The sequence below is a fragment of the Cinclus cinclus genome, chromosome 15 (genome assembly GCF_963662255.1).
Source record: "Cinclus cinclus chromosome 15, bCinCin1.1, whole genome shotgun sequence".
Taxonomy (NCBI): domain Eukaryota; kingdom Metazoa; phylum Chordata; class Aves; order Passeriformes; family Cinclidae; genus Cinclus; species Cinclus cinclus.
This window is the reverse complement of record NC_085060.1, coordinates 2,059,583-2,085,914: the sequence shown is the minus strand read 5'-3', so window position 1 is coordinate 2,085,914 and position 26,332 is coordinate 2,059,583. Positions and strand designations below refer to the sequence as shown.

The following is a 26,332-nucleotide window of genomic DNA, read 5'->3' as shown; positions in this document are numbered from 1 at the left end:
ACTAATGTGCCTTTGCACAGCAGTTTTGGGTGATGTGGAGGGTGCTGAGCACCTCTGCACCTCCCAAAGCAGGGACTTTGGGGAAGGAAATGCTGATACGCAACGTTTCTACCTTGCTGAAAATACATGGGACTTGGCTTTTGGAGTGGAAAAGTGACAAGCTGAGAGCCTAAATAAATTGGATTTGTCCTCTTAAAGAGGATGCAGGCAGCATGTGAGGCTGTGTGGGGGTGTTTTATTGTTGTTATTTTTTTGTTCACGGTTCCCTGAGCTGATCCTGGGGATTGCACTGACTGTGGTTGTGTTTCTGGAAATGTGCAGGTTGGCCAGATGCAGTGGGGCATGGAGTGAACAGAAAGAGGTTAAATTGATGGATGACCAACAAGAGCAGGATTGTGCCTCAGAAGACCAAGAAACTATCCTGATTAATGGGGTGAAAGAAAATGGTAAGGAACTTAATTATGGTACATGAGGGAGCAGCGACAGCTTGGAAGCCAACTTATTTTCCTAATTCCTTTTGTGCATTTAATATTAGCAGTTTGTGGGTATCTCTGCAAGGTGGAGCAGGGGAGTAAATGGGTGTTTTCTGCACAGGAGTCATCCCAGCCATAAATTACACCTTTTTAGGCTTTAACAAGAACTGCTTTTACCTGTGCACGGGCATGGCTGGAAATGTTTATGTGCACATGCAGTTTGAATTAGAGATTTTAGTTTGGTTTCTTGAGGGGAGAAAAAAAGTCATCCAGAACTTTGTAGCCCCTCTGTCTGCTGGGAATTTTCCCCCTCTCTTAGCATTGTGATCCCATTAGCCAATATTAGCAAAATTTGGCTGAAGGATACTTAGTCCCTACAAACTGGGACAGAGATTGGGTAGGAGAAAGCAACCAGGATTAGGGGGAAGGGAAGGTTGGATTTGTGAGCTCGTTCTTGCCTGTGTCCCATCACCCAGCACATGGGATTCCCTATCCTGTAATCCCTTTTCTGCACAGACAGGTCATGTTCCTGGGAGCCACCAGCATGGGTGGGGAAGGATCAGCCCCTTGCAGCAGCCTCCCAAAATGCCCAACTTTGTATCTATTTCATCGATTTTATATTTGCTTTCAGAATAACTAATGAGGAGTAGCAGTGCTCAGCTGTCTGAAACCCTGATTGAAATAAATAAGCCTCTGAGCACTTTCTGAGGTCATTTGGACTGTAATCTCTGGCCACACTAAATGCAGAGGGGAGGCAGAGCCTGATGCTTTCATTCTTCAATGTGTTTTATGTTTAATTTCATGGCTTTTTGCATTTTGTATTGGCCCATAAATCTTTAGATAGATGGATGGATTTTATTTATATATAAATTTGATCCTGTTAGATATCAAGGACTTGGTCCTCTGACATATGTTCAGATCTTTCTGTCAACTCTAAACAAGGTGGTAGAGACAAATGTTCTTGTTCTTTACCAAAACCTTGGAGCAACTCCAGCCACGTGGGTGCCCATGCAGACCCCACAGCTTGGGCTGGTGGCAGGTGATGCACATGCTCACACTTGCCCCTGGGATGTAATTTGGGAGGTATCTGTCCCTGTCAGCCCATCTCTTTCCTGACTACACAGGGTGAAGCTGCAGCTGCTGGAGCTGCAAAGGGATTTTGTAGCCACGGCCACTTTTTCTGGTCCAGTGGACAACGAAATCAGTGCTGCCCTGATCAGTAAGGAGGGGATTTTTAGGACCTCATACCACTTCCATGGAATTCAGTTAAACGGGGCTTTAAAAGTAGTTTAATTACTCATAACACTATGGGGTGCTTTAGGTTAGAAGAGACCTTAAAGCCCATCCAGTGCCACCCCCTGCCATGGGCAGGGACACTTTCCACCATCCCAGGTTGCTCCAAGCTCCATCGAACCTTGGACACTCCCAGGGATCCAGAGGCAGCCACAGCTTCTCTGGGCAGCCTGTGCCACCCTTAGAGCCAGGAATTCCTTCCCCATATCCCATCCCAGCCTCCCCTCTGTCAGTTTAAACTTTCAGTTTGAACACTGGTGTGTGAGAGTTGCTGCTGAATCCAAGGCCAGGAGCCAGCACAAAGCTCTGGAGCTGCCACCTCCCCTTGCCCATGTGCTGTTGGGTGGATGCTGAGTGAAACTGGGAAAAGTGGTTTTGCTTCTGCAGCGTTTTCTGTGTGAACTGTACTCCCTTGGAGCATCAGTTGAACACGGGCCTGATTTTAGGCTGATACAGAGCCCCAGAAAATCAGGTTTTGGCATTTGTATTTCACAAGAGTTAAGTTCACTCACACAAGTATAAACCTAAAGAAATGCCCAGAGACAGTTTATTTTATATAATAACAGCTTTGCCTATTGAATGCAGCTTTTGAGATTGAATTTCAGCTTTCTGCCTCCCCCTTCTTTGAGTCTTACAGCATTCACAGACATTCTTCTTTTATCCTCAAATTTTCTATGCTTCCTGTCAGCTCCAAGCTGATTTTTATTTTATTTTACTTCTGAAGTGGAACTGCACTGGTTAATTTGTTTTGGTGCTTAAGGAAGAAGATACCACCTCTGCATTTCTGATCTGAAGACTGGTGGGAGGGACTCATAAATCAACTTTTTTATTTATTTCCCTTTTTTAACCCTGTTCAAGCAAGCCAGTCTGGCCTTTTCCAAGTTATCCGTGTTGGGGATGATGACAGGGATTGCACTGCACTTCTGGTTGGAATTAGGGAGGCTTTAGGAAAAGGTTTGAAGTCCTAGGAGTGCTGCAAGGCTTCAGCTGCAGTTTGTGCTTTGTTCAGACTTCACTGATGGCTCCGTCCCTAAGGCTCTGGTAGAACAAAACTAATGGGAGTGTTTGGGATAAAATTAGAGGGGTTTTGACCTTCTGCTTGGCACAGGCAGGCACCCCACTCCTTCCATGGCATCCTGTTCCTTTCCATCCTCCCCACCTGGGGTGTTTTCCATCGTGCCAGTGGTACCTGTGCCAGTACAAACCTCCCCTCCCCAGGCTGCCAAGGGTACAGGAGACTCAGTTTGGAATAAGAGCTCTTGTAGAGGGTCACAGCAGCCAAATAAATCCCTTTGCATGCCCCATTTAAGGCCACATCCTGGTGCTCTTGTTGTGTTTTAATGCATTTGTCCCTCCTTGGAAAGCTTTGCCTCTCTGCCTTCAGTGGAGCCACCAAAAGAGGAAAGGCCTGACAGAGCCATGACAAAAGCATGAGGCTCCAAGTCGGCAGAGCTCTCTGCCTGGGATGAATGCACTCATTGGAATATATATATATATTTTTAATACAGAGATATCAGAGCATGTTCATGGATGAAAAGACATCGTATTTAAATTTCAAGGGTCATTCCGTCCGTTGAGCCAGGAGTCAGATAAAAGTACATTCATAACTTTATTCTGCCATAAAAGAAGCTCAACAAGGTAAAACTAAAAAAAAATCCCTAGGTTCAAAAATCCTTACATGACTAAAAAGGCATTTTTAGCGATTAGGGAAGAATGGCAAAGCCCACAATAATTCTAACAATAATTGCTTTAAACTCTGTGTTATCTTCTGCCTTCCCTTGGTGTGGACAGTGACAAAAAGACCGCTGGGTTTTTAAAATCTGCCATCACTTCCTGACTCCGGAGCAGTAAAGCAGCTCAGGTGTGTGCAAGCTCAGACCCTGCAGGGGGAGGTGCTTTGTTTCTTTAAGAATCTTATTTTCCCATTATTTTTTTCAGTGTTAATGAGAACATTTTTATTAGGCTTGTTTTGGTTTTTTTTAATAACATTGTGAGGTTTGAGAGGCAGTTTCCAGGTAACCGTATGGATATGAGGAAGGAAGAGCGGATGGGTTGTGTGTTTTAAACGCACTCTTGTACCTCTTCCAGCTGGCTGCAGGGAGCAGCGTGTTTACCTCTGCCTTCCATGCACACCACCACGTTAACTGGATACAGGAGGGCAACACCATCATAAAAACTGGATCCAGGAGGGCAACCCCACCATATTAACTGGATCCAGGAGGGCAACCCCACCATATTAACTGGATCCAGGAGGGCAACCCCACCATATTAACTGGATCCAGGAGGGGAACCCCCACCAATTTAACTGGATCCAGGAGGGAACAATTGCTGGGAAGGGCTTCCCAAAGGAGCACTGGAAAAGTCACCACCAAGCCCTAGGGAGAAGGGGAGCAGGGTTGGCGAGCCCGAGACCTACAAAGGGTGGTGGTAACCCCTCTCTGATGTTCTTCCTTTGCTCCATCCCCGCAGAGTCGCACGCCCTGGACGGCGATGAGAGGCCCTGCAGCGCCGCCGAGGCAGCGGCGCCGTTCCCGGCGCTGAGCGCGGCTCCCAAGGACGGCCCCGCGTGCCACCGCATCCCCACGGCCAAGAAGCCCTGCCTGCTGAGCCCCCCGTCACCGCTGCGCCTCACGGATGTCCCCGAGCACGCCTCGGACGACTCCTCCGCCCACGCCATCTCCCTCACGTCCTGCGTGACCAAGGGCATGAGCTCCTGGTCGCTGCCGGGCGACTGCGAGAAGGCTCCGTTCACCATGATGGAGCCCGGGGGGATGTCGGCGCTGACGGGAGACTGCCTGATGCAGCCGAGCCGGACCTGTCTGGGCTGCTTTATTGAATCCAAGGACGGCATTGATGCGGAGCCGGGAATAAGCTTGAAAGTGGGGGATATAAATAGGGATTATGACACCTGTTCGGTCTCTGATATAGGGATTCACTGCATGAGCACAGGAGAAACCATGAGATATGGGGATCAACTGCTTTCAGACCAGCTTTTAAGCTTCCCTATGCATAAATCGAGGGCAGCGGACAAAAGAGATGCAGAAAAATCTGACAGTGATTCAGAGGACCCCACTCAGAAAAATTATTACGAGGGATTACTATTAGACAAATGCAATGGTGAGGAACCTTTACTAACAAATCCCAACCAGGAATGGGGCTATTTTGAATCTTTCATTAGTGAAAGTAAAATAGAGCTGCTTGACCTCTGCTCCAAAAATGAGCTTTCTGTAAATCTGTTTTCTGAGGAAGACGTGGACAATTACATGTTCGATGATGACGATTCCACCTTGGGAAGTGATGTCTGCTCCCTAAAGATTAGATACGAATCTTTCCAGGACAATGTGCGGGAGAAGACCACCACCCTACAAGAGGACGCCCAGTTCAACTTCTTCCCCAGCGTGTTCAGCAACTGCACCAAAAGGGACAGCAGGAGCACCCTGAAAAGGGGGCCCAGCGGTGCCACTGACCCTTCTCAATTCAAATCCGAGGAAGGCATCATCTGGGGGGAGGAGGAGGAGGAGGACGGCGAGGAAGAGGACGGTGAGGAGGAGGAGAAAGCTGCCTTAAATAAATCTTGCAACAGCACGGAGATGGTGCAGTATGTGAGCTCCAAGAGGAGCCACTTCTTGGACTCGGTGAATTCCACGGAGGACTCTGGGGAGTTCAGCGACGACAGCACTTGCACAGAGTCCTCCTACGACGTGCTGCGGGATATCAAGGACTGCAGCCGGTACCTGGCCCGGGACCACTCTGGCTCCTTCATCCAGCAGAACTACGGGTTGCGGGCGAAGAGGAAAGTGCGATACAGCGATGACTACCTGTACGATGTGGACTCCATCGAGAATGAGAAGATCCTGGACAAGAAGGAGTGGCTCCCGGACGGGCCCAAGGAGGAGGATGACGACGAGTGGTGCCCCAAGAAACGGCGAAAAGTCTCTCGCAAGGAGCCCCCCGTGATCATCAAGTACATCATCATTAACAGGTTTAAAGGGGAGAAGCATATGCTGGTGAAGCTCAGCAAAGTGGATGCCAACGAGACAACTGTTACTCTGAACGAGGAGCTGCTCAGCAAATACAAGAAGCTGGCCCCACTGAAGGGCTTCTGGCAGGAGAGGCAGCAGAGCCGGCTGGATTTGCTCAGATCGTCTCTCTACCACAAGCAGAATTTCTATCTTAACGGCTCAGATGCTTCGTTCCTCCCTCACCCACGGAAGCGAAAATGCAAGCTAGCAAACAGGCACCGGATTCAAAGAATTAAAGCCATCGAGCAATCAGTGAACAAGCTGGGCTCTTGCTCCTCTGATCACAAGCAGCCTTGCAGCAGTAAGGAGGACGTGGGCCTGAAAGGGCTGTCGGCGTTAGCCATCGCCACCCCCGGCTGTGCCAACGGATTACACGTCCACGACATCGCGGGCATCGCCGTGAAATGCAAACCGCAGGAGCGGGAGCACAAGGGGACGGAGCGGAAAGTGCTCCGCAGAATCAAATTCAAAAGTGAAGCCAGGTTGAAGTGCAAGAAGATCAAAGCTGCCACCAGTACGGCAGAGGATTCCCCAGCACTGGAAAACCAGGACTCTGCAGCGCGTCTGAAGGACGAAAACAGTCCCTGTGCTTCAGACCGCTCCCATCTCCCAGAGTGCCACGAGGATAAGGTTGCTAAAAATTCTCCTTTCCTACCATCCACCTCCTCTTCAGACAAGCCTCTGCCATCTGCTAATATCACCACCAATGTACCCCTGATCCCCGGAGGGTATCTGCAGACGTTGTTAGATGCTTCGGATCTGTCGAGCAACACCGGTATCCCGTACTTCTCCCAGCACCCTTCCGAGCAGCAGCAGCAGCAGCAGCAGCAGCACCACCCTCTCCCCAGCATCGTCCCACCAGAAAAGCCCTTCCCGTCCCTGCAGCCGGCACAGAGCTGCGTGCTCTCCCCGCCCTCCGAGTCGGAGCTGCAGCAGTCGCCCGGGCACTTGGAGATGGAGCAGGGCGGCTTTGGCAGCATGTGGCCGGCCAGCAAGGGCAGCGAGAGCCAGGACTTCCCCGGGGACATGCCGGAGGCGGCCGGAATGCCGAGCGAGTTTGCCCCGGGCACGGACGGCCTCCCCGCCTCTGGATACACTCAAGTCAATCTGAATAGCGGCAAATTGCTATACCAAAAAAATTACATGCCGGATAGCCAACAAGTGCAGTCTGATGATTCTTATCAGTCATGTCATTTCAATAATGGAGAGGGGCGCTTTCATTTCCAACGAGGTACACTCAGTACGGATGATGGCAGGCTCATTAGTTTTGATTCAGTGGGTTCATTGTCAGTTAGTTCTAGCAATTACAGTTCTTTAAGTTTAAAGTCATGTGAAAAGGATGGCGAGGATGATATTAATGATGATTTCTTGGCCCACTGCAGTCCCAAGCTAGTGATCCAGCAGAGCATAGATGAAATCACCCCTTTGAAGGAGTCCACGGACCTTTTAGACATTTCCAACTTCACGCCTGATAGGTTCCGCCAGTCGTCGCTTTCAGAGATGTCCCCTCCAGACACTCCCAACCTGTCCCCACAGATAGCTGGCTCCGATGCCAAGCCTCTGGGCACCCTGAAAGGGTTTCAGGAGAACCCCCAGGCCTCCCTCAACAGCTCTGAGAAGGTCAAGTGGAACTGTGGGGTCCTGCAGACTGAGGATCAGGCAGATAATGGGTTTGCTTTAAATAATCACCAGTTCCAGTTCCATATGTTCAACGATGAAGATTCTGTCAGCCTTCTCGAAAAGAGTCCATGCTTGTCAACATTTAATGAGCCATCTGGTCAAATTAGCACCAATAGCAAAGTGTCAAAATCGAAGAGGAAAAGTTCATCCAGCAAGAATGTGGGTACAAACCAAAGCTCTTCCCAGAAAGCCACCCGGAAAAAATCACCCAAAACCAACAAAGGAACCGATAAGCCGCAAGGGAAAAACTCCAGGCAGGCACCCAAAAACACGAGGAAAGGGAAAAATGCAGCAGGAGTCAATGGCGAGAAGGCTCCGGCCATCGGTGGCAGGGCGGTCACTCAGCTGGGCACCGTGGCCACGGCCACCAAGGGCGCGGCCGAGGGCACTCAGCACTGCGGCCCGGCAGGGGTGAAGCTGGGCAAGCACAACGGGCTCTCTGGAGAGTGGGCACTGGGAAAAGAGGGGGGCACGGGCTGGTCAGAAGCCAGCCTGGGCAACGCCACCAGCCTCCTGGATGATGACCAGAGGGAATTTGAGGAACCTTCCAACATCCTGTCCAACATCGCGTCGGGAATGGCTGACGTCCAGAGGTTTATGATGGCCTCCATCGAGCCCTTGTGGGGGCCCGTCGGCCACAACAGCGTTCCAGACATATTCCGGTCACCGGAGTCCAACAGCCTGAAACTGAAAACTCTTAAAATTTTGGCAGGGACGTCCCAAGAGTCGAAGAAGAAGGCGAACGGTGGCTCGCCGGGGGCAGCGAAAAACCACAAGTCGAACAACAAGGGCTCGAGCAAAAACAGCAAAGCCGTGACCTGCGACCCCGGACACCCCAACTGCTCCACTGGGTTCACCACGGACATTCACGCTCCCTTTTTTGATAAAAACTATAGTAACCTGAGCACTTTAGGCAATAATGGACCTACCCATAAAAAACTCTACCGTCATAAATCCAGTTCGAAATCACTGAGGGATGAGAACTGTAAAATCAAGCGGACGGACCGTGAGCAGCCCCACAAGGACCCACCCGTGACAGCTGCTTTTGAGAAACTGAGGTAATGCTGCACCAAACTGGCTGGAATGCCCCTAACCTCCCTCCCACCTGCTAGGCCCGCTGTTCCTCAGTTTTTCCTTCCTGAAAGCAAAAGTTTGCATGAAAAAAAAAAAAAGAAAAAAAAAAAAAGACATTCCCCTTTTACAGTTTTGGTTGGTTTTGGTTTTGGGGTTGGTTTCTTTTTTTTTTTTTTTTTGGTTTGTTTGTTTGTTTGTTTGTATTTTTTAATGATTATTTTTCAATGCATGAAAATACTTATGACTTGCAAGCTACCTAAAAGAATGACCAATTTTCTGGCTTGGCTGGGGTTAAAAAAACTAACAAGGCTACTCTTTTCTGCTGTTTGGCTTCTTCAGTTTTTAATTATTTATTGGGGGGAAAACAAAAACTAAAAAAAAAAAAAACAACAACAAAAAACACGATTACATGCTCTTTTTAATGATTTTGATGAGGAAGGACTTTTTTTTTTTTTGGAACATTTTGTAAAAAATAAACCACAAAAAAAAAAAAAAAAAAAAAAAAAAAAGAGGTTCTGCATCCAAAAGCCAAGATCTTAAAGGCTCTTTACTTTGCAAATGAGAACTTGTTCCTAATTGAGCTTCACGTGGCAATTTTTTGAGTGCTTTCTGGCCCCCTCTGCTGTTGTGTCTCCTAACCTGCATCATCTAAAGCTGCATCTTCTCTACCCACCCGCCTTTAGCGCGTTCGCTCCGTCGTGGTGACTCCAGACGAGCTAACTAAGATGGCATCAAATGTTTGATTTTTTTCCTGCAGGGAATCAGACTCCATTCTTCTTAAAGCAGAAACAGCATTTTTGGGTTTTCCTGTATTTGAAGAAGAGACTCCCTTTTCTAGAAAGACGGTTGATGTTTGGTTCTTTTCTTACCATTTTGGGTTGTTTTTTTTTTCCGGTACTTTTTTCTTTTTTTTCCCCCCATCGGTTCCTTTTCGAAATCTGCCTTGTGGTCTGTTGAAATGTAAGTGCTGAAATGAAGAGTTTGAAATTGTGGGAATTTTATTATTTGAAAGCAAACCTAAATCTGGTATTCTCTGTGAAAGACTGTTTTAAAAGTCATACTGTTGTACAGTAGTTTATGCACTATTACCCACAACAACAAAAAATTGTGCCAAACTATGAACAAGTGACTGTATTGTATATATTTTTACTTCTCTATCAACATTGGGTTGTGAGTGTTTTCTGCAGCTATGCCTTTTTTGATTTTACTAGAAACATTCCAGTTGTTAAGTACTAACCACCCCCCTTCGAAAGCACCTGTAACTCACGATGAAAAACGATATTGTTCACTGATACAACTTACCAAAATTTTTATGGACATGACTGAAAGTGTGCCAAATTTACTTACCTCATTTCATGGATTCACCCTGTGGTTTAAAGCTCATAAAGGGAAAAAAAAAAAAAAGGAAGAAAAAAAAAAAGAAAAAGGAAAAATAAACGGGGGGAAAAAAAAAAAAGAAAAAAAAAAGGAACTTTGAAACCGATGCTGGGAAATGGTGGTAACGTCCTCTCTTTGAAACCATGACCAGAAAAACTTAATGGTGAAATGTTGAGTTTCATTATAGGAGAGAGTTGCAATGGTGGAGGAGTTCAGAAAACCACTGACGGTAAGTTTGCCAGGAACTCAAGTGTCTGCATCTAGAGACTACAGAACAGCTGCTTTTCAAGTGTCTGTTTTCTTAAAGCAAAACCTGTAGCTGAAGATCATTTGAAATGCAAAGTTACATTGCTAATTCTTTGTATCTCAGTTTTATATATTTTATAAGAACCTGGGATAAATTCTGAAATAGGTATAAAAACAGAACTAATACATTTCATACATCGAGTGCTATTTACTTTTCCTTTGAGTAATTTCTTAAACATTTTTGATGCAGAGCCTGTCAGAAGTGCTCTCCCATCATAGCTTTGGTGTTCCCTCCATGTCTAACCTTGCGATGCCAATATAGTTTGAACTTTCAAAAGCAGAGTCATTCATTTAAAATACAACTCTGAACCTTTTCTTTGATTCAGTTCATGAAACAAATACAACCAACGGAGCTATTTGTGATCTCACCGATCAGGGCCGGATCATGACTGGACTTTTTATTAAGACAGCGTTAAGTATTGAATGCTAAACGTATTCTCAAAAGGCCTTATTTGTAACCCTCCTCACCACACCCTCGCCCTCCACAAGAATAACAAACCCAAGAAAGATCTGTTTTCCCTGTGCAACTGAGAGCCTGTGTGTTTTGCTGCTGATTTCTCATGAAAAACCTTGATATGCAAGTGCCCTGGGAGCAATTGGGAGCAGAGGGATGCGAGGCTTGGACACCTTATGCAATAGCAGGCGGTGAGGAAGAGGAGCCTTTCTAGCAGTGGACAGATCACATTGCTGATACGGCCACAGGCATAGATGTGGTGTCACACCGAGGGCTGGACTGGGCTCAGGTTTCTCTTCCAAGTCAGTTTTTTTCCACCCACGTGCCAGGCAAAGCAGCAGAATTGGTTTAAGTTAATTTAGCAGAAAAGCAGAGCGATCACTTAAAAATCAAAGTGGGAGAGAGATGCGGAGTGTTAGTTTAGAATCCTGTTTTCAGCTCTTACAGATCTTGGGGTGCAGCTTAGCTCGGCTCTGCGATCCCAGACAGAACAGCTTGGCAGTTGCATTGTGTTTAATTTCATAGATGAAAGGACAAACTCAGAAAAAGAGAATAGTAATTATAAAAAACATCCTATAAGTTCATTTTTTCATGGAATAAATGCTGGCGTTGTCCAGAGTGAGTGGCTCTGGATGAGAGTGGTCCCTGGTGCCCCAGCTCTGGCTCCAGGAGGGAGATCCAGAAGATGCTCAGGATTTACTCTGGAGGCAAGAGCTGTGGTAGGGCTCCATCCCTGGGCTCTGGGCTGGCCTGCAGCCACCACACTTTCCCCACTTTCCCCAGCAACTCTCTTCTCTATTCATAGGCTCATCAGCTACTGCAAGCTCCAGCCACTGCTGTGGTGTTGGCATATCCCAGTTTTTCAGCATTCCCCCCACGTGCTGCAGGAGATGGGGCTGGCAGCTCCTTTCTCTTGGATGTTCTGGCTGCTGCTCTTACAGAGACAGGTCAGACCCAGGACTGGGATGTGGCACAGACCTTCTTTCTGACCCAGAACCATCATTTGAAAGCACATTTCACCTGGCCTGCACTGTGCTCCTTATGCTTCATGTTATGAATATGGGACTCGTAATACAACCCCTTGTACTGGATGGGATAGCAATACTTAGTGCATTTGAGGAATGTTCAGGAGAGCATGAAGATCAGGCATAAAACATACTGACTGTTTTATACATGAATACCCAGGTGGGTGTTTCAGAACGGTGTTAATCACAAATCCCAGCTGCCTTGTTGCTCTCCTTCAGTCCTCCTACCATTCCAGTTGCTGACAGCTTTGGTGGTCATCCTGTGTCCTCCAAAAATCTCTGACTGGGGAGATGTTGAAGAGCCTGGGTCCCTCCTGGTGTGGCACTGGCCCTTCCCTGTGTCTGAAAAGGTAATTGCTCTCTGCTGCTTGACCCCAGAATTCAGAAATTGCCTTGAGCCAACCATTTGCCCTCCTCCTTTTTGATCTCCATAGAGTATTTGGGTGGGCAAGGGCCTTTTGAAGTCCAACTAGTCCAACTCTAGTCCAACTCCCCTGCAAAATTACAAGACCAGGTTGCTCAGAGCCCTGTCTGACCTGACCTTGAGTGTTTCTAGGGATGGGACAGCCACCACCTCTGGGCAACCTGTGCCAGCATTTCACCTTTTGAGGCTCCCCTGGACCCACTCCTTGAGCTCATCCATGTCCCTGTGGATGTCACGCAGTCCCTCAGGTGTGTAAACTCAGTTTGGTGTCATCTGCAAACCTGCTGAGGAGACTCAGTTCCAGTGTCTACAGCATTAGTGAAGATACTCCACAGTGCTGGTCCCCGTACAGACCCCTGAGGGACAGCACTGGCCACTGATGTTCTCCTGGGCAGTGAGCTGTTGACCACTGCCCTCTGGATGTGACTGTCCAAGCAATTCCTCATCTTCTGGACAGTCCATCCTTCAAATCCATCTCTCTTCATTTTAGAAAGGTGCTGTGGGGGACTGTGTCAGACAAGTTCAGACAAATGACACCTGGAGCTCTTCCCTTGACCAGGGATGCAGTCACTGCATCCTGGAAGGTCACTGGGCTGACCAGGCAGGACTTGGCCTTGGTGAAGCTGTGCTGGCTGTCCTGAGTCCCAGCAGAGTTTCTTGGAGGGTCTGGTCCGTGATCTTCCCAGGCACAGAGGGGAGGTTGACAGGGCAATAGTTCAATATTTCAGTTTTCCCACTTGTCCAAGACTTCACCTGACTGCCAAGACTTTCCAGATACTGTGGAGAATGACTTGGCAACTCCATCAGCCCATTCCCTCTGGGCTCTGGGCTGCATCTCACCAGGTCCCATAGTCTTTGGTATGTTCAGGTTCCTCAGGTGGTCACAAACTTGATTTTCTCTTACAGTGGGAGGGACTTTGCTCCTCCAATTCCTGTCCTGTGGTTCCACCACTCAAGGGAGATGGAAGGAGAGGTTGCCTCAACCTTCTCATCTGTTGTTACCAGTCTGCCAGTTGTGTCACTCACACCTGCTTTGGCCCTTGCTCTTCATGCTGATACACCTGTAGAGGCCCTCGTTATTCTTCATGTCTCTTGCCACATTTAGCTCCGTGTGCACCTTGGTCTTCCTCACCCCATCCCTGAACAAGCTGATGGTATCCCAGTGCTCTTCTCAGGATACCTGTCCCTGCTCCTGCTGCCTGTGCATCTCCTCTTGCCCTTCAGCCTGACCAGCAGTTCCCAACTCAGCCATGCCAATCTCCTGCCTTCCTTGCCTGATTCTTTACACCTGGGGATCGAGAGCTCTTGCTCTCTATGAAAAGTATCCTGAAAGATCTGCCAGCTCTGTTCTGCCCTCTCGTCACTGAGGGCAGTTTCCCAGGGAATCCTATTGATCAACTCTTTGAAGAGCCAGCACTTTACTTCCCCAGGATTCATCTCCACCTGCCTATCACTACCTCAAGGTTTTCACTTCCCACCTTTGCCTTATCCCTCACACCACAAGCTCTTGTTCTCCGTGTGCAGTTTTGTTTTTCATGGCACTGCTCAGTGCTCCCACAGCTCTGGGAGGACTGGGATGTGGGTCTAAGCCATCCCTGCCCACCACCCACACCCCCAGGGTTCCCTGTCCCTGCTTGTGCTGGCTCCCACCTTAGCCCATCCTCTTGACCAGTCCCAGGGGCTCCAGGAGCTCGTTTGGCTCTTGGGAGCAATGAAGCCAAGCCTCACAAAATACGTTTATTCTATAGCATCCCTTAAAATGTCTTATCTCCTTCTCTTCACTCCTCTGGTGCAGGATGGGAGGACAATGCCAGCAGTGCTTCTGAGTTGCAGTGTCACCACTGGGTGACTTAGAATTGGCACTGGCATTGAACAGCAGGGACTGGCCACTTCCAAAGGTCATAAAATCCATCTGAGAGGAGAATTACACTGGGCAAGGTGGTACTCGCCTCTCTGCCACAGGAGCACAGGTCTCCCATGGCACAGGAACAGGAGAGATGTCCAGCAGAAAAGAATCCAGCAGCAACCCAGCAGGAGCCAACCCAGCCCACGGCCATAGATTGCATTTAGAGGTTTTGTAAATAGAAAAATATCAGTGACGGGGATCCAATAGAAACCTTTTGGGTTTTTATTACAAAATAAATCTTAACCAGGTTTACATCTTGTTTTTCTTGTTTTTTCTTTTTTGTTTTTTCTTGTTTTTTCTTTTTTGGTTTTTTTTGAGCATAGGAAAGTGGATGTTTTTGAAAAACGCCATGAGAATAATGACTTGTGGACTAGAGGTAGCCAGGCATTTTGGGAGGAAGAGGAGGGCAGGGGCAGCCACAGGGCTGTCCTTGCCATGCTGTGCTGTCCTGCTGAGGCTGGGTCAGCGTGGAGAGGAGAAGCCAAGGCTGGCTGGTGATTGCTTGGAGAAACCATTACTGCACCGTTTGCTCTTTTAAAAAATCAGGATCGCTGTTAATTTTTTCGGCATTATGACCCAAACAAGCCAGGAACCAAAATAAAGATGTTTAAAGTATTGTCATCCTTCAGCTGCTGGACCACGTTCTTTCCCTAAGCACTAGCAAAGCACTTAGGTGGGAGCTTGCTCCCAGGGGCTCTCATGCCCCAAGTGCTTTCCTAGCCAGTGATATCAAGTCCCAAGAAAAACTCCCTTGAAGTCAGTGTAAGTGGGAAGAGGATCAGGTGCGTGGACTTGGGTTGGTGCAGGATCAGGCCCTCAGTCTTCACTTTTTCAACTTGTTGTGTTGGACTTTGCCTGTGCAGCTCCCAGGGGGTCCAGTGGAGGTTGCATGGTTCAAACCGCTGACATCTGTTGGAGAATGTGCCTCTTTATCTCTTCAGCATGTGAAATAATGCAAAAAAAAAAGAAAAAAAAAGAAAAAAGAGAAAAAATATATAAAATAAACCAAGTACAATGTCTGTGGTAGAAGCAAGGCTTTTCAAATCTGTTTCTCAGGTAAACAAGTGACACTAATGACAGTGGAGTAACAGCCATCTAAGGGAATTGGGATCTGAAGCAGGAGGATTCCCTCCATCTCGCAGGACGCTTGGGTTGCCAGACACGTTTACTGAGCCTTTAAACACTTGGTGCAAAAGGAAACGAGAAATAAAATTGGTCTTTTCACCACCCTTCTCTAGCTAGACAGACAGACAGACAGACAGACAGACGTCCATTTCTAAAGCACAAAGGGAAGACTTAAACCTAGACTAAACCACACAACACACACACATACACAAAACCAAGGTACCAGTGAAACTCCTTTTGTCTCTTTACTCCCGGTGGGAAGCAGGGTAGAAATCCAAGGAGCTGCTCTGTTCCGCTGCCCCGGCGCCGGCCGGGCGCTTCGACTGCTGCCTCCAGAGATGTGAATGTACTGCTCCTTGAGTTCCCTTCCATAGAACTAGAGGCACCTCGTTAGGAAGTTGCTCCTGTTTTATGGTGCTAAAGAAAACTTTTATTCCCCCCCTTGAGCATTTAAGAACTATTAAATGGCCCTTTTTATGAATGTAACATATCCATTTCTGTTCCACATTTTACACTGCAATTTTAACATGTTTGGAAATGATTTGCCTTTTTTCTTTTAGAATAAGCTTTATAAATATTCTGTAGAGTCAATTGAAGTATAATTCTTAAGGATCACTCTAAGACGCCTACAAAATCTTGTATATTTTTAAGTGTGCCAATTTGTAAAATATTTTGTAAGTGTATATTTTTCTTAGAAAAGTGCTGTGAAGTGTTTGTATGTGTGAGGTTTCCCTTTTTTTGCACCTTCGGGTGTTAATAAAAGGATGTATACTTAAGAGTTTCTGGTTTTAAAAACCAAAATACAAAGAAAAAAATTAAACTTTTGTTGGGAATTTTGTAATAAAAAGAAATGTTGTGAAAGAGTGTAGTGATATTGTGTAAAGGAAACTGGAAAATTTGTGAGCGCTTTGCTGTTTTATAGATCCTCTTGTAAATTATTCTTGTAATATTTTGGGTTTTGTTGTTCTTGTTGCAAAGGTTTTAAATATTTGTGACTGACTCTGTATGGTGAAAACGTCATATTGTTAACTTGCTGAGTTTTGTTATATTGTTTATGGAATAAATAAAAAAATTTAAAATCTCATTTTAAGATCATGTATGAAGAAGAAATTAAAACTGCCATTTATTGAATATTAGGAATCGTTTCTTTAACCACATCGCTGCTGTAGATGAGGATCAGTCTGGCTGCCCCCTCCCAGGGCACTCTAGACCCAGCCTAATTGGGCTGGTGCTCCTTAGTGTGAAGCACAACAGGGATGGAGGTGTGGCTGTGGATGGGGAAAAGTGGGAAAAAATGCTTGGATCACTTCTGCTGTAAAGTGGAGCTGCTTTTAACTAAAAAATGGAAATTTCACCAAGTCAACACAGAGCTCAGACTTTGCCTTCCGTGGGTGCAGAGGTGGGGCTGGAGCCTCTTCCCAGCCCAGTGTCCCTGTCCCAGTAGTGTCCCAGCACACTCCCAGACTGGCCTTTTCTTGGGAAGGAGCAGTGAAATGCCACTGTCTTCAATTTCTTGTGGGCAACGAATAAAACTTAGTTGTTTTAAAAACAATTCATTTTATTAGCACTTGACAGGAGCAGTGAAGGAGGGGGGCATTAATTGAGGCTGGGTCATTCCCAGCCCTGCCAGCAGAAAGCAGGACATGAACACTGTGTTCAGCAACTGGATCTCTTGGCAGTGGGCTGGGAAATCATCCCCAAAAGCAGAGCTGCCAGCTCTACAAGCTGCCTGTGTTCACAGAGGGGTTTCAGAGGAGTACAATGGGACACAGGAGGGATTTCAGTGCTTCCAGTGGTCGTGTGTGGATGCTCAGGAGCCCAGAGCAGGGCAGGGCTGGAGAGGGACCATCTTTCAGAAGAGCTGAGTTCATCTGGCACTAGAAGCTCTCCAAAAAATAAAACACACAGAGGGTTGGGCCAGGCCCATGGCCACCAAAACCATCAGGTCTGTCCCATGTGGGATAAATCCCGTGACCCACAGGCTGGGAATAGTTCCAGCTCCTTAGTGCAAGTCTTGGGGAGAGACTTTTTAGCAGGTCCTGTTGCCATGGGAGCTGGGGTGATGGCTTTAACTGAAAGAAGGTAGATTCAGACTAAATGTAGGGAAGAAATTTTTTACACTGAGGGTGGCGAGGCCCTGGCATAGGTTTGCCCAGAGAAGCTGTGGATGCCCCATCCCTGGAAAGGTTCAAGGCCAGGTTGGATGGGGTTTGGAACAAACTGGAAGAATGCTGTTTCTTTGAGCTATTATTGCACATTTTCTCCATAATCAGGTTTATGTTGCTCAAAAACTCATTTTGGGGACCCTGTTCAATCTCGCTTTCTCAAGTGCTGACACAACCCCATGCTGGCTGTTCCATGTTCAGCATGAGTGGTACCGAAACACATTTAATTAAACAAGCAGAGCCTTCATCCACCAGAGTAATGCTACAGAAAGGACCTGTTAAATGGAGTTGTGTTTATCTACTGTATTTATATTATATAAAAGCACATATAATTAAAACACTTGTAACTTCTGGATGAACCATCATCCATGTCTGTGCACGGCCAAGTGGCTTCTCCTTGTGAGTGAAGGCACAGTCAGATTTTAATTAGGATGTAATTTAATAACACCAGCTTCTCTGTCCTGCCCATGGGAGCTCCTGTCCCCGGGGAGAGTTTGGCTGGGGACAGTCCTGCCCTGGGGACAAGCCTGTCCTGGGTGACACCAGCCTTTCCTCAGTGGCCCTGGGGTTGGTTAGTGGCCTTCACCACATCCCAGAGCAGCAATTTTGCAGATAATTCCACAGCACAGGTTAGAATACCTGCAGCATTGGCAGGCTGGAGGCCTGTAGATGGTGTCAGGCAATGACTTAAATTGTGGATGTACTTGTGTCTCTTCATGCAAGGAAGTCAGTAGGGGAAAAAATGGGAAATTCTTTGTCTGGAGTATTCACAAATGTTTCTCTTAAATATACAATAAACTTAGAATTATATTTAAATTCCCCAAAGTCAACATAGAACCCAAACCTGCCCAAAATCTCAGCCATGCAGACCTCAGCAGTCATCCAGACTGGGCCTGTCCTTTGTCCAACACAGTCCAGCTTCTGCTGATCCACTGGCAACATCCCATCCCAGAGGTTTCTTATACTTCCCAGCATCCCAGATGTGATCTGTCAGGACAGGTGCTGTGTGGTTTATGTTGATGAACACCCACAGGCTCCCCCATCCCCCAGTTTTTATGGAATTACACCTATAGGAGCAGCTTTTGCTTGGCAAATGTACTTTTGTGTTGCAGCAAAAGCACTGGTTCAATAAAGCACTTAAACATGCAGTTTATCTTGAGCATGTTGGAGATTATATCCCTCTTTAGCAAAGCATTTAAGTATGTGCTTAATTTAAGGATTTAATTAAGGATTTTAATTGTAGACTTTAGTATGTGCTTACCTGCTTGGCTGAATGTGGGTGAGATTACTACAAGCTGAAGATTTCGACATAAAGTCACTAAGTCTGTCTGAATGAAGGTGTTACATTATTCTCACACAATGCAGTTAAAATATAAATAGGAAAAAGGCAAGAGGCAGTTAACTCAATTCTTTCAGCTGAAAGCAGCATCCACGACCAAATCTGAGCTGATGAAAATCTAATATTATTAGTTAGAATCTCTAAAGTGGCATTACAGATCAATAGAAAAGAGCACCTTAGAAATGAGTCTCCAGCTCATGAGCTTTAATTATGAGAAAGGAAGGATTCAGCCATCCTCTCCCTCTCATCAGTGACAGCAACCTTGGAATGTAAGTGGCCACCAAGTAATGGGCTGTGGCATCATTTCTCCAGTCATTAGGGGATTTAAGTTGATTTGCTAAGAAAAGAGAGTTTCTGCAGTTGCATCAGCAGCCTGTCTTTTGGACCATTTCCATAACTTTTGAACTCTGTGACAAACTTCATCTAACTGAGGGGGAAAAAAAGTAATCCAAAAATATCAAGCTCCAAGAAGTTGAATGCAAAACAAGTGTCTGGGTTTCTGTTTCTCCAGGAGCATTTGCTGTCACTGAAGAGCCTTCCCCATCCCCATCCCAGGACTGGGACAGTGTGCTGGTTTTGGGTGGGATAGAGTTCATTTTTTTTACAGTGCTAAAATGGAATGCTTTTTATCTTTTTGTGTGATACCACAAGGTATCACAACTCCTAACTGGATTTTTCTTTTAAAATATATATATTGAGCCATCTTAAAATGCAGAAGGGGGAGTGATTGTTATCCAGAGAGACCAGCCAGCTGATACACCTACAGGGCACCCATCTGAGAGCATTTCCTGCAGATGAGTCACCCAGGGAGATAACCCAAGCAGCCAAAATAACAGTTCAGACTCTTATTGATCCCTTGAACAAACACAGGGGAGTTTCTGTGGAATTTTATACCTTCCATCTCTTTGTTTTCCACGAGAAGCATAAGAGACGCTTCTACTTCTTGTCTATACGTGCACCTCTTTTTTCTTTGCCCTCAGATTTCATTGTGAGATCTCAGACTACATGATTATTCAGTATTAGTCTTCCAACCTTTTAATGGAAATAACAATAGGGGTGAGTGGCGATAAAGGCAGTTCCAGACAGCAAATCCACTCGCTGAGAGAAAAGTACTTAAAGCTCTCAGGAGCAAGAGGCATTTTACAGCTCAGGTGTGTGGCAGACATGACTCAAGAAGGGTGGCTGGAAGCTGGGATGTGGATATCAAGGAAAACAGGGAACACGGAGCTCTGCTGACTGTTCAGACTGTTCATGTGAGCTGGGTTTGCCTCTCAGTATCACCACTCCAGGGAGGTGCCCAGCATCAGGATCTCTGCAAATCCCGTACAACAGGGGAAAGAGAAACCTATGGCATTTAAAGAGTGCGAATGGGAAAAATGCCAAGGGTGTGGTGACCAGGATCCTCCGTGGCTTGCACTGTGCAGTGTAGTGTGAGCACAGACACCTCTGTGTGCGAGGCAGGGCTGGGCACACAGAGAAGCAAAGCTGTGCCAGTTCTAAGCTGTGGAAGGTACATGACCTGCAGATGAGTCAATCTAATTTTATCCTGTAGTGAGCACTGGCGCACCTGTATAATGAATAGCACATTATCACATCTTTGCTTGACTATCTCAATATAATATATTAATATAGTCTTCATAGCCTTCGGTTATCATGTTATTTAATCTTTAATCTAATGTATTTGGAGCAACTGGCTAGTGAGATGTGGCCCTCTTTATCCTCCTAAGGACAACAATAGCAGGAATAAATGTTAAACTAAAGGAAGGAATGAAAAAAAAAATAGCAGCTCTATTTGCGCTATGTTGAGATGCCTTTCTTGGCAGCCCCAGAGATTCAACAGTCTGGTATTTATCACGACAAAACGCAGAAATGTCTGATGATTACATGAAAGGAAAAAAAGAGACTGAGCATAAACTGCAGTCTGAGATAAGGGCACATTTTTACAGCAGGCAGCTGCTAAAACAGGGCTATGTGACACCAGCCTCTGCTGCAGCTGAGGAGGGGACACAGGCCAGGGCAGGGACAGGGGCAGAGCTGCAGCCAGGGATAAATAGGGCAGTTTAATACTGAGGGGGAGAATTAGGCAGCCTGCTTAATCACATTATTTCCCAGCAGGAGAATTATTTTTAAGGAATGTATCCCTCCTTCATCTCCCATCAGATAACACTGCAAAATGCTGGCATTGGCTGTGGAGACTGTCTAGGATCTTTCTTGCTGAAATGAGCCCCTGGTGTGGTGTTCAGTGAGGGGAACCTGTCCAGCAGTGCCTGGAGTTGTCCCTGTGCCCAGAGGGAGTTAGCATCACCCCAAGTCCCTTGAGGACACGGTCTGGATCCTGGGCTTGAGGCATCTGCTCTGCCCTGCCTCTGTTCCAAGGTGGGTGCCTGGCAGGACCCCTTGTGATGCTTCCAGTCTCTGCTGGGGTTATGACACCAAGATGATAGAAACGAAGAGCTGAAAAGTCACTCTGCTCTTCTTACTGAATCCAAGAGCTTCACAGAGCTCGTGGTGTGAGTGAGACCATCCCTGCACAGCTCTGGCCAAGGCTGTTTGATGTTAGGGTTGGGATCTGAGAACTGAAAGGTGCAGATCTCTCCATTATTGCCAAGTGTGTGAAGTCTGCCATCCTACAGGGAACATGCTCAGCTGGAGACTCCTGTTGGTTAAAGAGAACAGTGGTGGGAGCAATCACCAGTTTAATTTTAGGGTTACAGTTACGAATTAGGTCATGATTCCAGCACAAAAAAAAGAAATGTGTCATTGCCTGAACTGCCCTGGACATCACACAGGCCACGTTCCTGGTAGAAGGATGAAGGATAATGCTGAAATTCTTTATTCTGTACAGAGGGACAGAAGCTTCTGAGTTTTAGCAGTTGAATACCAGTGCTGGAAGTCCTTAATTTCCCTGGCATGAGCACGGAGCAAAGTAACATGATCCCTGTGGTTTGGCTTCATTTCATCCTTTTGCAGCATAGCATATTTGATGCAGGACTTGAGGGAATGATGAATTGCACTCTAAGAACAATTCAATGAAAGCACATGGGCATGCTGTATATGATACAGATCTTATGGTCTTTGTAGGGTTAACACAGGGTTGTACTGTGAATCTCTGCATGGAGAACTCTCCTGATGGATGCTTTCCTCATCCTTTCTGCCCCAAATAAAACCACCAGGTTTTTAGGACCCATTATCTCTTCTTGTGGAGATGAGGACATTGCCGAGTTCCCCCAACAGCCTCCAAGGATGGAGAGCAGGTCCTGTCACTCAACAGCGACAAAGGCATCAGAAGCAGTTAAAGAAAAATAAAGTTAATTTGAAGACTGTAATCATCATTAATCTAGCTGGATTAAAAAACAGGATTTTATCACTGAAATATTAGAAAGACTGGTGTTTAGACTCTGATAAGTATTTTGGGACTGCAAATGATTTAATTTTAGATCAATAAAACAAAAATGTAGCAAATCAATGCAAGAGGCTAAGGCTGCTCCAAGTGGGCAGGGAGAGACTTTGTGGCTCCAGTCTTGGCCCAAAGGAAGAAGCCAGGTATCTCCCTGGCCCCCATGCTGCTTTTCCACAGCAATTTTGCCTCCCAGCATGTCATGCCCAGCTCCTTTTCTAACCATTCCTCCAGCTCCTGTTGCAGGTCCACCCTCCATGCTTCTCATGTGTCTTGTCCTGTTGAGGCAGATGAGCTCGTTGCAGGGTCAGCTTAAATGAGGATGGTGACCTCCAGGTCCAGGAGATGGAAAATTAAAGATGTGTAACAAAACGAGGTGTTTTTTGAGGGAGAAGCTGAAAATTGCCATAGCCTGTAATTGTCTCTGCTCATGCTTTGGTGGCTGCCCTTGGACAGGCAGTTTCGTCACTCTGCTCAGCTTCTCGTTGCTCTAACAAGGGACAAGGAGCTCCACTGATCTTTGAAAAGCCTTCAGTAAGTGTCACGTTTTACTTTCAGGTTCTGGATGTCCCTGCTACAGCACACATATATCAAACCCTGTCCATAAAAGAGTAATTAAATGGCACTGCTAAAGGCATGTCATAGGATGGGCTTGATTACAGCTCACCAGAAATGTCTTCCCAAGTCCCAGGCTCTTTGACGTGATTCTCCCCACTTTCTCTGAATTTCTTCCAGCATTAATTTCAGCCAGTCCTGGGTTTATTTGAAAAAGGGCCTTGGGGAACTTGTTCAAAGGCACTGCCACCACGGATGACTTTGCTTTCTGAACTGAAGCATTTCACTCCTATCTGTCTGGACATATGAGCTGCTCAGCACTGCTTCATTAGGCAAGTTATTTTTAAATTCCCAGAAAGAGCAAAACATTGAGAGAGGAATTAGCATTTGCCGTTGAAACAGCTGCCAAACAGAACAGGCAGAAGGCACTCCAGGTCCCCCTGCTATCCCTGGGATTAACCAGGCACCAGTACCCAGTCACTGACAACTGCACATGAGACATCAGATATCACCCCCCAAGTTAAGGATTGGTAAGTGACCATCACAACTCTGCTCTGGATGTAAGTAAGAAGGTGACCATCAACACTGAATAAGGAAATATCTTGGAAATCTTTCTTCCTCCAGCCCCATTCTGTGTTTTGCCACCTTCTCTTTCCTGAATTTTTCACTTAAGGATTTTAACTCCATTGTGGTTTCTCAACACAAATGAATGAAGCAATAAAGCTTTCCCAGAGTGTTTGCTTCCCCTAAACAACAAGACCCAGTGGGTACCTGACACTTTCCAAATGCCAAGGGACTTCAATAAAGCTGATGCTGCTTGATTATATTCTCACTCTGTAATGTGTTTAAGTTTCCCAGTGGCTGATAGTGCTCTTACAGGCCAGAGTTAAAGCAAAAGGCTTGGCAGTGAATTGTTTGAGGCACATTTTGGTGGCTGTTTGCAAGCCCTGATTGCCTTGTGGGTGGTGCTGCTCAGGGCAGCCACGATTCACACTCATAATGTTAATAATGAAAAATAAAAAAGTTGAATATGGGGAAGGGGAGATAGGTGAGCTAAAATTGCCTTTTCACCTCTCTAGGAGTACACAGGCAGCACAGCCAAAGCAGTGTGCAGGTTGTGCTGCCTGGTTCACCCCTCCCTTCACCCCTGCCTGCAGCCACAGGGTTTCTGTATTTATCCAGAACAAATCTAGCAGGAGCTGTTCTCATAACCTGCTCCAAATTCCTGTCTAATGAAGGACTCTGGATTCCTCTGAATTAATGCTTGTTCAAACCAGAGTGTTTCCTTTGGAAAAAAAAAAAAATCTCATTAAGTATTTGCATTGATTCTTCAGTGACAGGCACTCTGCCACAGTTGGCAAACTGCATGTGGATTATTCCAGTGGACAGCTTTCCCCAGTCCTAAAAATACACACCAACCTGTATTGATGTCCAGCCACCAAACACCCCTCTGCCAGACAAATCATGGAACCACAGAATGGTTTGGGTTTGAAGAGACCTTTAATATTATCCCATTCCACCCCCTGCCAGGGCAGAGACACCTTCCACCATTCCAGGTTGCTTCAAGCCCCTTCCAACCTGGCCCTGAACAATTCCAGTGATGGAGCAGCCACAGCCTCTCAGGCTGTGCCAGGGCCTCACCACCCTTTAGGGTTAAATCTGTCATGTGCCTTCCCTGAGACTGCATTTAAGATGTCCCTTCACCTTTTATTTCTTAGCAAACTGTTTTCCTTGGGTGCTTTCTCATCAAGGTGTGTTTTCCAGCCCTCAAGGACGACTTCCTGGAACCCACACAGAGGTAATGAAACTTCTCTCGTCTTCTTTGGTGCCTCACTTTGTGGTTCCTCGGAAGCATTAGCTCCTCTTGGCAGAGCATCTCATTAGGAGCTCATCTTCAGCTGATTATTCCTCTTCTGAGTCACTGCCTTCCATGACTTTGTCACCCACCCCTTAGTCCAGCTGCTGCTCTATTCTTAGGCTAACGACTTTACATATGCTGGCACGAAAAAACATGTTGTTTATTTAAACTCCGCTCATTAAGTGATCCAGATTAGGTTTGGTATTGGCGACCTGCCCCAACTCCTGTGCAGCTGCAGATCACCAGTAATGATTTTGCATTTTCTCGCAGGTCAGCGATCACACATTAAGTGTTGTGGGGTCAAGATCCGGCAGGAAGGGAGCTCTGCCGTGCTCAGTGTTCTGTTTACAATTACACTTGGAGACGTATCAGTTAGTTTTCAGTCCAATTAATATTTGTCATATTGACACATCGTTCCTCTTTCTCAATCAAAGTACGGTGAAAGACAAGATCTGGCCTCTTCCTGGCTGAAGGTTTCTTCTAACAGCTCTACTACTGTAAACTATGACATTAAGAAAAATATCTGGTTAACAGGACAAAGCCTACTTTTCCTAATGTTACACTATCTCCTTGAAATTATTTATTTTTTTCTTAGGTATCCTTGATAACAGAATGTCCAGGAATATCTCCCATTAACCTTTGCCCCACACTCTGTCACCAGGATGTCCCCAAACCCCACCTGCCCACTCTGACCTTCCCAGCTCTCTCCTGTGGGAGCTCAGCACAGCCGGGAACACCAAACCCAGGGGCTCAGCAGCACTGAGGAGACTCGGTGTGCTGGAAACAGAGGAAAAAGGGGAAGAGCTTCAAGGTTTTGATGCTTAGAACTGTTCACCAGCACAGGGGTGGGACTGTCCATGTGGGGACTGTCCATTTGGGATTTTCCATTTAGGGACTGTCCCTTTTGGGACTGTCCCTTTCGGACTGTCCTTTTGGGATTGTCCACTTAGGGACTGTCCATTGGAACCGTCTATTTAGGACTATTTGGGACTGTCCCTTTCCCTGCGGGCCCTTGCCCCCAGCCCTTTCTCAGTGTCACCACGTGCTGCTGTGTCTGTGCTGCTCCTTGCAGGGGAGGCCATGGAGCAGGGCCTGCGGGACTGCTGCAGATCCATCCGCATCGGGAAAATCCTGATCCAGAGCGACGAGGAGACCCAGAGAGCCAAGGTGTACTACGCCAAGTTCCCCCCAGACATCTACAGGAGGAAAGTGCTGCTCATGTACCCGATCCTGAGTGAGTGGCTGCCACCAGCACGGACAGCCAGACTCCTCTGAACGCTGAATGAAAACTTCCACATGCAGGGGCTTTGATTGGGGTTTCTGCTTGGTTTAGGTGGCAGAGGAGGGAATTGATGAGGCTGTGCCAGGACACACATTACTCAGCTGCACCAGTGTGGATGCAGAGCAAATCGTTTCGGTGGGGCTGCTTTTGGAAGAAAGGCTGAGATTAAGATGGGATATAAATTTAATTTTTTAAGTTTTGCCAAGAAAATAGGCTCAAACAGTCTTTTTCTCACACTACTAAAGGATGTTTTTTGACTAATGTTATAATCCTAGAAGCAAATAACTTTAAATAAAGTTAATGCTAACCAAAAAAAAAAAAGTTAATCAGGTGAGCATGGTAAGGAGTTCATCAAGATGAGGCAACTTTTCCAGTCTAGGACTTTATTCTGTCCTACCTATGCAGCTTTTAATTTCCATTTGACTATTTTAGATGAGCTTTCTTGCCTCAGGGTTTTAATAAAATCCACCAACTTCTGTCCTTAAAACGTGGCAGAGTTGGCTTTTTCAGAATAGAGGTGAAATTCTTTCATCAGGAGACAAGTTTTCTTGAATTAATACCTGCAGAGGTGAGTTTT

The 26,332-nt window shown here is 46.4% G+C and overlaps 1 protein-coding gene across 1 annotated transcript; it reads left to right on the top strand.

The window, feature by feature from the left end:
* Positions 1 to 370: 370 nt before the first annotated feature.
* NEXMIF (neurite extension and migration factor) lies at positions 371 to 10,045 on the top strand. The gene is made up of 3 exons (XM_062503035.1): positions 371 to 446; positions 4,236 to 8,526; positions 9,300 to 10,045. Exons 1-3 carry the CDS (start codon positions 371 to 373, stop codon positions 9,511 to 9,513), a joined length of 4,581 nt encoding a protein of 1,526 aa, XP_062359019.1. The 3' UTR covers positions 9,514 to 10,045.
* Positions 10,046 to 26,332: the final 16,287 nt, after the last annotated feature.